This window comes from Miniopterus schreibersii (assembly GCF_964146895.1).
Source record: "Miniopterus schreibersii genome assembly, chromosome: 1".
NCBI lineage: Eukaryota > Metazoa > Chordata > Mammalia > Chiroptera > Miniopteridae > Miniopterus > Miniopterus schreibersii.
In genome coordinates, this window is record NC_138101.1 from 8,437,156 (window position 1) to 8,450,135 (window position 12,980).

General features: G+C 43.8%; 1 protein-coding gene across 3 annotated transcripts in view; it reads right to left on the bottom strand.

Moving 5' to 3' along the window:
• FAM184B (family with sequence similarity 184 member B) overlaps positions 1–7,790 on the bottom strand; it is a 61,471-nt gene extending 53,681 nt beyond the window's left edge. For all 3 annotated transcript variants that reach the window (XM_081162172.1, XM_081162174.1, XM_081162173.1), the window contains exon 1: positions 7,490–7,790. In XM_081162172.1, the coding sequence (XP_081018298.1) occupies positions 7,490–7,636 (147 nt within the window). In that variant the 5' untranslated portion in view covers positions 7,637–7,790. The remainder of the gene's footprint in view (positions 1–7,489) is intronic.
• Between the last annotated feature and the right edge of the window lie 5,190 nt (positions 7,791–12,980).

The window sequence follows — 12,980 nt, forward strand, 5'->3', positions numbered from 1 at the left end:
TAAATAAATGAAGTGAAATTATGCAATATTCACACAACCATTAAAAATTATTTCAGCGAGTTCAAGATTTATTGTGAAGGGAGAAAAAAATGGGTAACAAAACAGTATTGAATAATGTAAGTCTATTTAATTTAATTTTTTAAATCCTCTCCGGGGAATATTTTTTCCATAGCTTTTCAGAGAGAGGGGAAGGGAAAAAGAGAGAGGGAGAGAGAGAAACATCAGTGTGAGAGAGACACATCGGTTGGTTGCCTTCTGCACGTACCCCGACCAGGGCCGGGGTCGAGCCTGCAACCGAGGAATGTACCCTTGGCTGGAATCGAACCTGGGGCCCTTCAGTCCACGGGTCGACGCTCTAACCACTGAGCCAAACTGGCCAGGGCGATGTAAGTCTATTTTAAAACTATGTCTCTATCTGTATGGGAAACAGTATAGTAGAATATATAAAAATGTTATTAGTTATTACACGACTATAGTTATCACAGGTTTGGGAATGCTTTAAAATTTTTTTCTTTCTCCCTATCTGTATATTTGATTTTTCTAAAATAGGTGTTTTCTATGTATAACAGGTCAGTTATTTTTATTTTTCCTTATAACACCAGTGTCCTGAAGGAATTTGCATCTGACCAAATGGAAGCACTAAGTTTGGTCACAGCCTGAGTCTGTGGTCAGGGGCTGGAGTGACTAAGTCCGACGTTGGCCCAGGAGGGAACAGGGGAAGTCCACCCATTTGTCACATGGTCATTTTCCACCGCACTCAGAAAACCAGGAATTTGATGCTAGCACTTCCTAAGTTCTGGCCTTGAGAAAGGAGCCTCCCTACTGCCCCCAAGATGACCGTGTACGCCACGGGTGAAGTCTGGTGTTTCACCGGAGGAGAAACGGGGGGCCCAGGGCGTTCTGTTCACGAGCCTATCAATGAACTCGCACCAGTCGCTAAGCAGGCTCTGGTTCAGCCGCTGGAGGTGCAGGAGAGGGCAGAGCACGCAGACACCCCGTCCTCATGGAACGTCCTCTGGGGAGAAGAGAACGCAATAAACAGCCGGAGGCAAAAATGGAAAGAGAGGTGGCGCGGAGGGCAGCTCCGAGCGGGCAGGGCCGCAGCACCGTCCGGGCCAGGGGGGGCCCCGTCTGGAGAGACGCCGAGCCAGGCCAGTCGGCACAGCCAGGCAGGCAGAGGAACCACGGAGGCAAAGGCTCGGCGCAGCACAAGCCTGTCACACCCGAAGGCCCGAAGGAAGGCTGGTGCGGCGAGGACATGACACTGAAAAGCTGACGGCAGCCACCCTGAGTGACCATGGCAGCAAATTCATTCTTGGTGAACAAATGCAATTCCAAGTGACATGGGGAGCCATTGGTGGTTTTAAATGGAAACATGAGATACTCTGGTTTATATTTTAAAAGGTCATTCATGTCACTGTGTGAGAGGGCAAAAGTGGACCACAAGGCCTGTCAGGGGCCACAACAGGGGGTGGGGCCGGAGGGGAAGATGGCCTGGACTAAGACGGACATGGAAAAGGGCGGGCAAAGGTGGACTGATTTGTTAAATCACTGGAACTTGCTTCAGAACTGGATTTAAACAGGGGAAAGACAAGATTCAGCTTGCTTGTTTTAATTTTACCTATTCAGATATAATTCTGATATCCGTACCATACAATTTGCCCATTTAAAGTGTACGATTCAACAGGTTTCAGTTTATTTAGAGTTGTACAGCCATCACTACAACTGACTTTAGAATATTCTCATTACAAAGAAACCCTGCATCCCCCAACCACTATCCCCACTGTACTTTCTACCACATTTATTTACCCATTCAATGGATGGACATTTAGTTTATTTCCATTTTTTGGCTATTATGGGTAATGTTGCTGTGACTACTGTTAGCAGTTTTGTGTAGGTATATGTTTTAATTTCTCTTGGGCATATACTTAGGCATGGAATTGCTGGTTTGTACAACAACTCTCTGTTTAACTGCTTGAGGAACTGCCAAAGCTGCTGCAACATGGTATTTTTAAAAAAATATGTTTTTATTGATTTCAGAGAGAGGAAGGGAGAGGGAGAGACAGGAACACTGACTGGCTGCCTCCTGCACGTCCCCTACTAGGAATCAAGCCTACAACCGAGGCATGCGCTCGGAATCGAACCAGCAACCTCCTGGTGCATGGGATGACGCTCAACCTACTGAGCCACACTGGCCAGCTGGAGTCAGTTTTAAGATCATTCTCGCTGCTATGTGGGGAATGGAATAAACGAAGGCCAGAGTGGAGGTGAGGGAGAGTGCAGAGACCCAAACAGTTATGCAAAAGTAGCGGCGTCTTAGGTAGTGTTTAAAGACACTCAACTTACGGTGTTCTTCATGCTGTTTATGGCAAAAAGATTTCTGCGAGATAGCCGTCTTTGCATCATGAATCACATGGTTAAATTAAACGATTCCAACAGAGAGGACTTGTTAAGACAGATCTGCAGTTTTCAAATCCAGAATCCTAAGGCAAACTGGTGTAGAATTGCTTACACATCTCCCCAAACAAGCTCCTGCAAGCAGCTAAGGGAAACTGGGTGCAATAAAACTTGCACACCTCCAAGCCATGAAAACACAGGGCTCAAGTGGCAGCCGGTTGCTGAGGACTTGGGTAGCAACAGGCCTTACTGCTGTGGCCTTAGGACCCTGCCCTGGCCTCCCAGCTCCAGGGAAGGGCTGGCTTTGCTCTAGGCTGTTGATTTTGACAACTGGGCAGCAGTTCTGTCCCTTTAAAGTCCTTCCAGTTCAAGAAGCAAAGGCACAGCCAACATCTGTCAAGTTCACGATGTGCCCGGCCCTGGGCGAGGTGCCCACTTAACATTCCTTAGTTAGCGAAACCTCATAGCTAATCACAGAGGAAGAAAGAAATATTTTTCCTAATTACAAGATGAGCAAAGCTGGTCCCCTTGGACTGGAAGGTCATAAAAGGCCTCTCTGAAGAGATGGCTTCTTAGCTGATACCAGCCATGTGAGTGAGGGTCAGGAGGAAGAGCATTCCAAGGTTAACCCTCAAATTGTTCATTAGCTCTCCAGGTGTCTTCAGTTTTATTAACAGTTTATATTAAATCTATGTGTATTAGCACAAACAAGAGTAAGAAATATCCCTCTGGAAATAAATCAGGTTTAAATTCATTTAAAAGATAACTTCAAGTAGAAAGTATAATTATTTTTCCTTAATATTTCTAATTTTATACTCAGTGCCCATTCTTCATAACAACATCCCCCACCCCATCCCTACCACCTCCCTACCCAACCCTACCCACCCCCATCCAATATCATTGTTTCTGCTTGTGTGTCTTAGTAGACCTTGGTGAGGTTCTGGGACACGGCGACACACAGTTTGGTTCCTTTGATCTGGATGTGACAGAAACAGTGGCTTTGATCTCCAGAGCTCCCCACGAAAAAAAGGAAGTATTTACATATACAGGAGTCCCCACTTATCTGCGATGGTTATGTTCCAAGACCTCCTGTGAATCCCTGAGACTGCAGACAATACCAAACCCTATATATATATATACACATACTATGTTTTTTCCTATACATACATAACTGAGATAACATTTAATTTATAAATTAGCACAGTAAGAGATGAACAACAGTAACATAATAAAATAGAACAGCTTTAACAATTATGTGAATGGCTTTGGGGCCATTATTAAGTAAAACAAAGCTGACTTGAACACAAGCACTGCCAGGACAGTGGATCTCATAACCCAGACAGCTCCTAAGAGGCTAACAGGTGGGGATGGATTTGGAACCTCCTGTTGTCCTAAATAACTCCTCTGTGCCCACTTTATAGTGTAAACCTTCAGTTGTTCTAAAACAGTGGTTCTTAACACTGTGTGAACAATAAGAGCTCTTTAGGGGCTTTTGGAAAAATAGCAATCCCTGCCATCACTCTCCCCTCTCCTTCTAAGGTGGGGCCTGGGCCTTGTATACTTTTTGTTTTTGTGTTTATTTAGAAATATTTTCAAATGTAGGGGGAAAATGCCAGAAAAAAATAGTACAATAAACATCCACATACCCTTTATCCAGATTCATCTACTCTTAACATTTTGTCCCATTTGTTTTATCATTGGCTTTCCTTCTCTATTTTATTTATAAAATAAAATGCTTTGAGAGTAAGACATACTTCCTTAAAAGACATATTTCAATGTGCATTTCCTCAGAATAAAGATATTTTCTTGCATAGCCCAGGTGTAGTTGTCAACGCCAGTACATTTAACATTTACACAAACACTTGCATTTTCCCTATTATCATATTACAGTTTCTCAATTGATGCAGTGATCTCCTTATAGCATTTTTCCATCCAGTACAGAATCCAGTCTAGGATCAGGCATTGTGTTTAGTTGTCGGGTCACTGATGTGTTTTTAAAAGCTCTCCAGGTGGATTTAATGTGCGTACTGATATTTATTCACTACACTAAACATATATTAGCTGTTTACCACGTGCAAAGTATTGTGAATAAATTGAGGAGTTTCTTATTTTAAGGGTTATACTACAGACCAGCGATTTTCACATAAGCTAATTACTAAAATTCTGTGGCACACCAAAAAATGTGTTATATTTTTTGCCAACCTGACAAAAAAATAGGTATTATTTTGATTCATTCACACTGGATGGCTATTGTTGGGTTGGCTATTGTTATGTTTTTATTTGACAATCTCAGGGAAAATGGGTCAGTGCCCCTAAGTAGCCAGGTACTGCATGTTTTAAAAATTCTTGTGGCACACCAGTTGAAAATCGCTGGCTCAACATAACATCTTTGGGATTCATCCTGTTGTTGTGCATATTAGTTCATACTTTTTGATGCTGGGTAGTATTTCATTATACAAATATACCACAATTTATTTACACATTTTCCTACTGTCTACAAAGGGATGAAAATCAGATTGGCAGTAGAACTTTTACCAGCAGCAATTGGTTTCAGAAGACAATGGAGCACTATCACCAATGTACTACGAAAAAGTAACGATTCACTAGAATTTTATACCCAGATAAATGATTATCCAACAGTGAGGGCAAAATAAAGACATTTTTAAATATACAAAGGATTCCTCCTCCCACTGAGACACCTACAGAAAGAACTATTAAATGATGAACTTAGGCTAGAAGAAAAACGAACCCAAAGGGAAGACTTTGGGTTCCAGAAAAAAATAGTAAGTACAAGAATTGGTGAAATGTCAGTAAATTTAACTGACTCTTGACTATAAAAACAATTCTTAAATTAAAAAAGTAAAAATCTCCAGGCAATGATGGCAAGATGGCAAAGGGGAGGGCTGTTAAACGGGTAAGGTGTGTAAAGCGCTTTTGTAGGAAGAAAAATATTACTTGATTATTTTGTTAAAAACAATATAAGTATGTAAGTTGAAAAAAGAAAAGACAGTTCTGAGAAGAATAGACATAAAGAGTGAAGCCCTCAAACCAGCAGTGGAAAATGAAAAAACATTTTATTAATCCAACAGAAGACAGAGAGGGAGAGAAAGGAAGAATGAAAAAGGTGCTAACCGAAAAGCACAAAATATGATGCAAGAATAAGTCCAAATATATTAGTGATTATAATAAATGCAAAGGGGTTAAATTCACCTATCAGAGAGACAACTAAAACAAAACTTATAGAAAGACTAAATATGAAGAAATGAAAAACATGTGACATACAAACAGTAGCCAAAAGAAAGGTGAGATATCAGTAACATTATCAGAAATGTCTAATTTAAACCATCAGCATGACATATAGTAAAAGGGGCATTACATAGTAAGAATCAACTGTGATTTCTAATGCAAAACACACTTTGCAACAGGCCACCTACTATATGCTAGGGGTCATGTCTGCTTTCTTCGCTGCTGCATCTTCAGGGCTTGGTGCATAGTAGGTGTGCCATAAATATTAATGAGTGCAATGATTACATTATATTGAAGTGACCTGTTTATGTGTCTGTCATACCATAAGGGTAGGGGTCCTGTCTTACTCAGTTTTATGACATCAATACCCAGCACATAGTAGGCACTCCATAAATTCACAGTGAACTCAAGGTTCATCTCTTCCACAAAATCTCTCCAAACTGCTCTTACCCGTGATGACTTATCCTTTGTTTTTGCTTCTATAGCACTCATAATTTGAAGTACCCAATTTAGCAACTGATTATATAGTAGTGTCTTTTAGTTTTCAATTCAACCTTGTTCCTCTAAAATTATGTTAGATTCTTTGCATATAGAGAAGATAACTTATACTGTTTACAGTGCCTTGAATCGACACCTTTGCCAGCGGCACATGCCATGACCTCCAAGGGACTATTCCCACTCCCCTTTTCCATCCTTGACTACAGAGATCACTATTTAGAGACAGGGTTATGTGCAAAGAATGTGGAGAAGTTAACATGGGAGTGGAGGCTGGGGGGGAGAAGGCAGCTACTGTCCAATTCCAGGTCTCTGTGCTTGCTCCCTTCTGACAAAATAGGGAGGAAAATGCCTGTGATTCTACAAAAAAAGTAGGTGTGGGAAAGTGGGAGAGAAAAAGTCAGGGAAGAGAGCGTGTTCCATACAGTACTGGACAGAACCTGGACCTGGAGTTGATAATGAGATAAAAAGGAAACCCTGGGGGAAACAACTTAATTCAGGCACAGGGAGCCTTAGGAGGCAGAGAGGGATGCTGTCCTCAATCTACCCACAAGATACACCAGGGGAACCTTGGCAAGGACCTCCTAAATTGGGAAGCCACAGGGGGTTAATAAAGGGCAGAGTGGTGTCTTCCCTGCTCTGCACAAGGAGGACACCACAGTCCCTGCAGGTTCCATCGGGGCCCTGGGACGAGGTGAGGAGATGGGCTGGCTGACCTCCCAAGGTCCTTTGTAAGCCCATAATTAAATGGTGAATCCTGCACTTGCTTATTTACACTCCCACACACGTCCGCACCCGGTTTGATAGTAAGTCCCCTGGGCTGCCGTCCAGGTTTAGTACGGCGCCACGCAAGCCACGGGCACTCAACACACCACTCAAATACCTGCTGAACGAAGGAATAAATAAATCGAGTGTTTAAACAGGGCGCACCTGACCTCTGGACCGTAAAGTACGGCGATGAATAAAATCGCAACATTCCCGCAGGATCGCCTGAGCAGAGCCGGCAAAGGAGGGAGAGACACACACACACACACACACACACACACACACACACGCACGCACGCACGCACACACGCACTGATTCAACTCTAGTCACATTCCTAGCACAGACCACCTGCTCAGCACGCAGGGTGTAGGAGTTTCCTTGTCAAGGATCCTCTCAGCTGCTTTAGGATGGTGCCTCCAGAAGGGCAAGTCACCAAGATTCAGGACCACTTCCCTTCCTGGGTGGCCTCGGAGACAAAGTTTCAGCCTGGATTCGGCCTGGGCCTCCCGGGGGCCGCCCGTGCCCCCTCCCCGGCCGGGGGAGCCCTGGGAGCGCAGTTACCCCGCTCGCAGCGCCTCACCTTACCTTGGTGAGCTGGGCTATCTTCTTGCACATTTTCACGTGCATCTCGGGGTCGCAATCCATTCTCCAGCAGGAGCCACCGTGGGCATCAGCTTTGGAGCACGGGCAAGTCCCGGGCGCATGAATTTTGCTGGAGACGGCAGAAGCCATCGCAAAAACGCGTCCAGCGCTCAAGGGCTCTCGCTCGTGTTCTCGCTGCCCACGGTGTGCACGTGCGCGCGCGCCAGCGTGTGAGCGCGTGGGCTTTCTCCCGAGAGGTGGCACTGCAGTCCGGCCGCCGCGCCGCCCGCCGCGTGGTCCCTGCTCGCCCGGTGGCCGCCTCCCAGCCACCCGCGCCCACTCCCCCTCCCCTGGTGCTCTCGCTGGCTCGCCGCCCCGGCGGGCACCCGCACCCTGCGGCAAGGCGCGGAGGGCCGCACGAGCCCCTAGCGATCGGAGCCGCTCCCAGCCCGCGCGGGTTTTGCCTGCAGTGTAGAGCTCACTCGGCCTGGAGCTACTGGCCTTGGAGAGGTTGGCGCTGGCGGGGCGCGGCACTCTCGGACACGTGGGTGGCGCTGGGCTCTAGACTCGGTGGTGACTGACCCCGCCCGCGGTGGGCACCCCGGCTAAGGAGGAAGAGCCTGCCTCAGCCGCTGGCAGCGGGTGCTCTGGGTCTCGGGAGGAGCCCCTGAAGATGAGCTGCGGGGTGAACGGGGTGACGAGGAACCTGGCACCGTTACCAGTTTACTTAGCCAGCGGCTCTTGAGCCTCGAAGCCCTATCTGAGGGCGGAGGGGGGGCAGGATGCCAAGAGGGGCAGGGAGGTGAGAGCAAGTGTTGGGGACAAGGAGGTGCAGGGGACCGGGTGCACAGTGTGGTTCCCCGCAAGGCCTGCAAATGGGAGTCCCCAGTTCCCCCATCTTGGGGAGGAGCCCAGACGTTGCGGGAGAATTGCCAGGGATTACCAAACAAAGGGAGGAAGCCAAAGGGGCAGCGGAGAAGCTGGTGACTGAAACCCAGAGGGGAACGCACAACGCGGGAGGCGGGAGGAGCGCGGAGAAGGTAAATAGAAAGGTAGAAAGGCTGGTGGGAAAGGAGGAGCCAAAAAGGAATGGAGGAACACGGAGCTGAGTCCAAGTAAACCAAGCCAGGGAAAGCGAGTTGCCCTTGCCCATGATCCTGGATTAGGAGTGTGTGTGGAGAGGTGAGTGGGCCTGATTTCTCTGTGGCTTGCTTACTCTGGGCCTTTAGGAAGCTGACAGTACCCCATTCAGATTTTCCATAAGTGTGAATAATAGTGTCATCATAATAAGCAGTTAGCATGGTCAATATACTTCATTTTACACAATGCCTTATATCAAGAGTTTTAAGAATCCTGACAGAGCAAGCAAGCTTCAGTCTCAGAAACCACAATCCCATCCTTCCACACTATAGGTCACAACCATTTTTATAGGGGCGGAAATAGATACAAGAAATGTGTACCACATCCAGCAATTACAAGTAGCACACTTGTGTCTGAAACTGAGACATTCCTATTCTAAATTCCTTATCTTTGCCCCAATACATTACACTACAAAGGAATGACCAACCTGAGTTTTTGGTTCCTAGTTTACCATTTTAGGTTCCCTCTCTAGAACAACTACACATCCCCCCATTCACTTAGGAAACAATGCCTGAATCGGAACCACTGCCAGGAGGTTGATGTGGATGCTGGGCCCTGTCCTAGACTCCGAGTCAAAACTCTGGAGTTGGGGGTTCAGAAATCCGTATTTTACATAAGCTCTCTACTTACTCCAGTTGTGTATTTAGAGTAATTTCTGTAGGGTGTTAACATACTAAATTTTACAGGAATTCAACCAGTGTGTAAACAATAAAGGGAAATTAGCCTTTTTGGTCCAGAACTTTACCAAAAGCTGTTCACCATTTTGGAAAATAACATCATCAATGGCCATGTGGCACATGGTATTCGGTTGTCAATCCAACACATCTGTATTACAACTGCCGCATTTGTGGTGAGTCTACCTACATGAGCAAGCATCTGAGTACTACAATGTCATACAGTTAATCATACCAGAGTATTTCTATGCTGAAATGCATGCATATGGCTTAATTATAACCACTTTCCTTTTCTTTCTCCTTTACGTTACTGTTAAGAAATTATATTGATTTTAAAAATGTGTGCAATAGTTTAAAAACTTACCTATGAATTTCAAGATAGCAACATGAATATTATAAAAAGGGGGATGTTGGGTATGAACAGGATTGAGAACCACTGCTCTAGATGATCAAAAGCACACTAAAGTTTAGTAATACTGGTATAACCCTAAATTTTAGTTACTTAAATACAATCTTATTAGGTTCTGGGGCCAAAGTATTTTCCAGTAGAAAATGTCATATTATACTTTCGACTTTATAATGGAAGACACTGGGAAAACCAGACTCCCTTACCAGTCTTGCTGGACCGCAGCTACTGTTATCTTGGTACCACAAGCTGACCTGCTCGGAAGGAGTCTTCTGCAGCTGCTGGGATTTTCCAGCACTGTGATGAGTAGGTCCTCTCACACTATCAGGAGTGAAATAGAGGGGCAGAAGAGGGGTCAGCACTCTATCAGATATGGGGGTGGAAGGGCCTTTATTGGCCCACTAAGGTGACCCTGGGACTGTGCTCTGCCCTTTGGACATGTTACCTCCACTAAGGTGCTCATTATCCTCATTCTACAGACTAGAACACTGAGTCAAGGGAGGCCAAGAATCCGATGTGACACAGCTAGTAGGTGGGCTGTGGTCTAGATGACTTCAAGGGCTATTCTTCCCGGAGCAAAATGCTGGCCATAGGAAACTTTTAAAAACCATAACTGATTAGTTTTTTCTTTAGATTACAAAAATATAAGCTGCTTGTAGAACCTCCCTCCATCTCACCTGTAATAATGCAAAAAATGAGTATAAGCAAGCAAAAATCACCCCAAATCCCACACTCAAAGAAAACTGTTAATATTTTGAGAAGATCTTTCCAGACATTTCTCTGTACAGCCCAGAAAATGTTACATACGTATATTATTTAAAATATAAGTGAGGTGCTGGAAATGTTTTTGAACCCTACTCATCCAATCTAAAATGCACATATTTCTTTCTTTTGCCAATAAAGATCATTCCCATTTTTAACAACCAGGATTCCATTATATACAACAATAACATATTTATCCTATGCCCTAATAAACAATTCTTTTATATTTTTATATTTTAAGCAAGGTACTTTATATATGTTTATAATTTGTTTGCTGCATTATGAAAATATTCAATTGTTTTAAAGAACAGGAAAACCAAGAAAGGTACATGAAACTCATGTGAGAAAGAATTCTTAAGATGTGTTAAGTTCAGACAGTATATCGTAACACATGATAAAGACAGAATGGAATTTATGTAAAGAGGACGATGGAATGAACGAGAGTGTTACTAACAGAAAAAGATGGAAAGAACAAATTGTAAGGTAAAAGTGATGCCACCTTCAGGCGGACAGCTACGTCATCCCTAAAGTGCCAGTCATTGTAGACACCCATTCTGGCCCGTGTATGTTCTGCCCCAGAAACACAGATGAAAACACATGGCCCTCGGGAGGTGGCTGCCCAGGCACACTTGCCCCTGCACATCCTGACAGAGCAAGCATGTGTTGCCTCCAGGCATCTTCCATCTGCTCAGCCCCCCTTTTCAACTTTAGCTGTGGTTCACATAACCACACTATCAGAAGGGAAGTTTGGTGCAGCAGAAAGGACACGACACTGCGTAACACTGGACTCAGGTAACGTGGGCCTCTCACCTCCCCGACACCCTATCTTAAATGTCTTAACTGTCACTGTTCTTTCCAACTGACTTCTGCCTAAAAGTGAGTCAATAAACCAAGTGACTGGAGCACTTTACTTTGAGATGTCAAGTTTCCTGTCTATGACATCTGGGATAGCCTGCCTGATAGTTTATTTGGAGGTTATCATTGTGTGAAGATAACTTCCAACACAATACCATACACGCATCTTTGCACAGATGTGCAAGTATTTCCATAGGAATAAATCCTAGAACAACCAGTTCCAAAGAGTAAGAAAATTTTAAATGTTGATATATTTTGCTATACTGTTCTCTGGAAGTTATTCCAATGTACACTCATTAATAGTGCACAAAAATGCATGTTTTCCCATATCCTTGCCCAAGCCAGCCACTACTGATCTTCAAATATCTTCAGATAGGTGAAGGATATCTCCCCTACACCATTTGTTTACTAGTAGGGCTGCTGGAACACCTTTCCACAAATTGAATTAAACCTTTTGCATATCGCTTTTGCTTGCCTTTTTTTCCTTCTGTTGAAATAACTTTCTAGGCCCAAGGTGGAGCTGCTCCTGCCCAGAGTGCCAGGTCAGCAAACTGAAACTTAGACAACTTTGTGTCCCTAAAAATGTTCTGCTTGACCAGACACGCAGTATAACCAGCCAGCCAATCGTCCAACGCCAAGCCAACTCTGGGCTCTATACTATTTACTTCTCACCCCAAACAAGGTTGACTGTGTGACCCAGATAATCAGATACTCTTTATCCTAGAAAAGCTTCCTGCCTTCTGCCCCATTTTCCAGTTCTCTGGAGCCTGTCCCGTTTTTATCCCTGAAATTGTCTTTAATAATTTTTAATGCTTATTCCAAGATCTTTCTTCATAGGGGTTTTTAGCATTTTGCCTATAATATAAAAGCAAACATCTTCCCCAGTTAGTAATTTATTTTAGTTTTATAATGTTCTATAAATACTTTGAATTTTTACATAGGCAAATCTATGTATTGATACTTTTATATTTTCTGGCTTTTCATCATGCTTAGAAAGGCCTTCCCCACCCAAGATTAGTTTCTCCTAGCATTTTTATGTTTACATTTTTTTAAAGTTTGGAATTATGTTGATATATGGAGTGAGGCTGGTATGCATAATGTTTTTCCAGATGGCTAAGTAGTTGTCCCAACAGGTATTGAATAATTCACCTTTACCACGCTGATAGTCTAGGTGCTGCCTTAGGTGATTTCTTTAGTAAAAATTTGTTAAGGTAATCTTTCAGCCTTTGCTTAGTAATTTTTTTCCTAATCAGTTAAGTGCACATACCCACCAAAAACACAGGTACAAGAATACTTACTGCAGCTTTATGTGTAATAGGCAAAAATTGGAAAGAACTCAAATGCCATCAACAAGTGAATGGATAAATGAATTATGACATGTTAACACAATGGAACAGTCAACAGCAATAAAGAAATGGACCCACCAATACATGCAAACACCCGAATGAATCACATATATTATGCTGATGAAAGGAGCTAAGCATGAAGCAACACATGATCCCATTCACATGAATTCTAGAACAAGCAAAACTAATTGATATTTAAGAGAAGAGTGGATATTTCTGGGGGAGGTATAGACTGCGAAAGGGTGCCAGGGAATCAGAAACTTTTTGTTCTTTCATCTGAGTGTGTACATTTTGATCTGAGTGTATACATA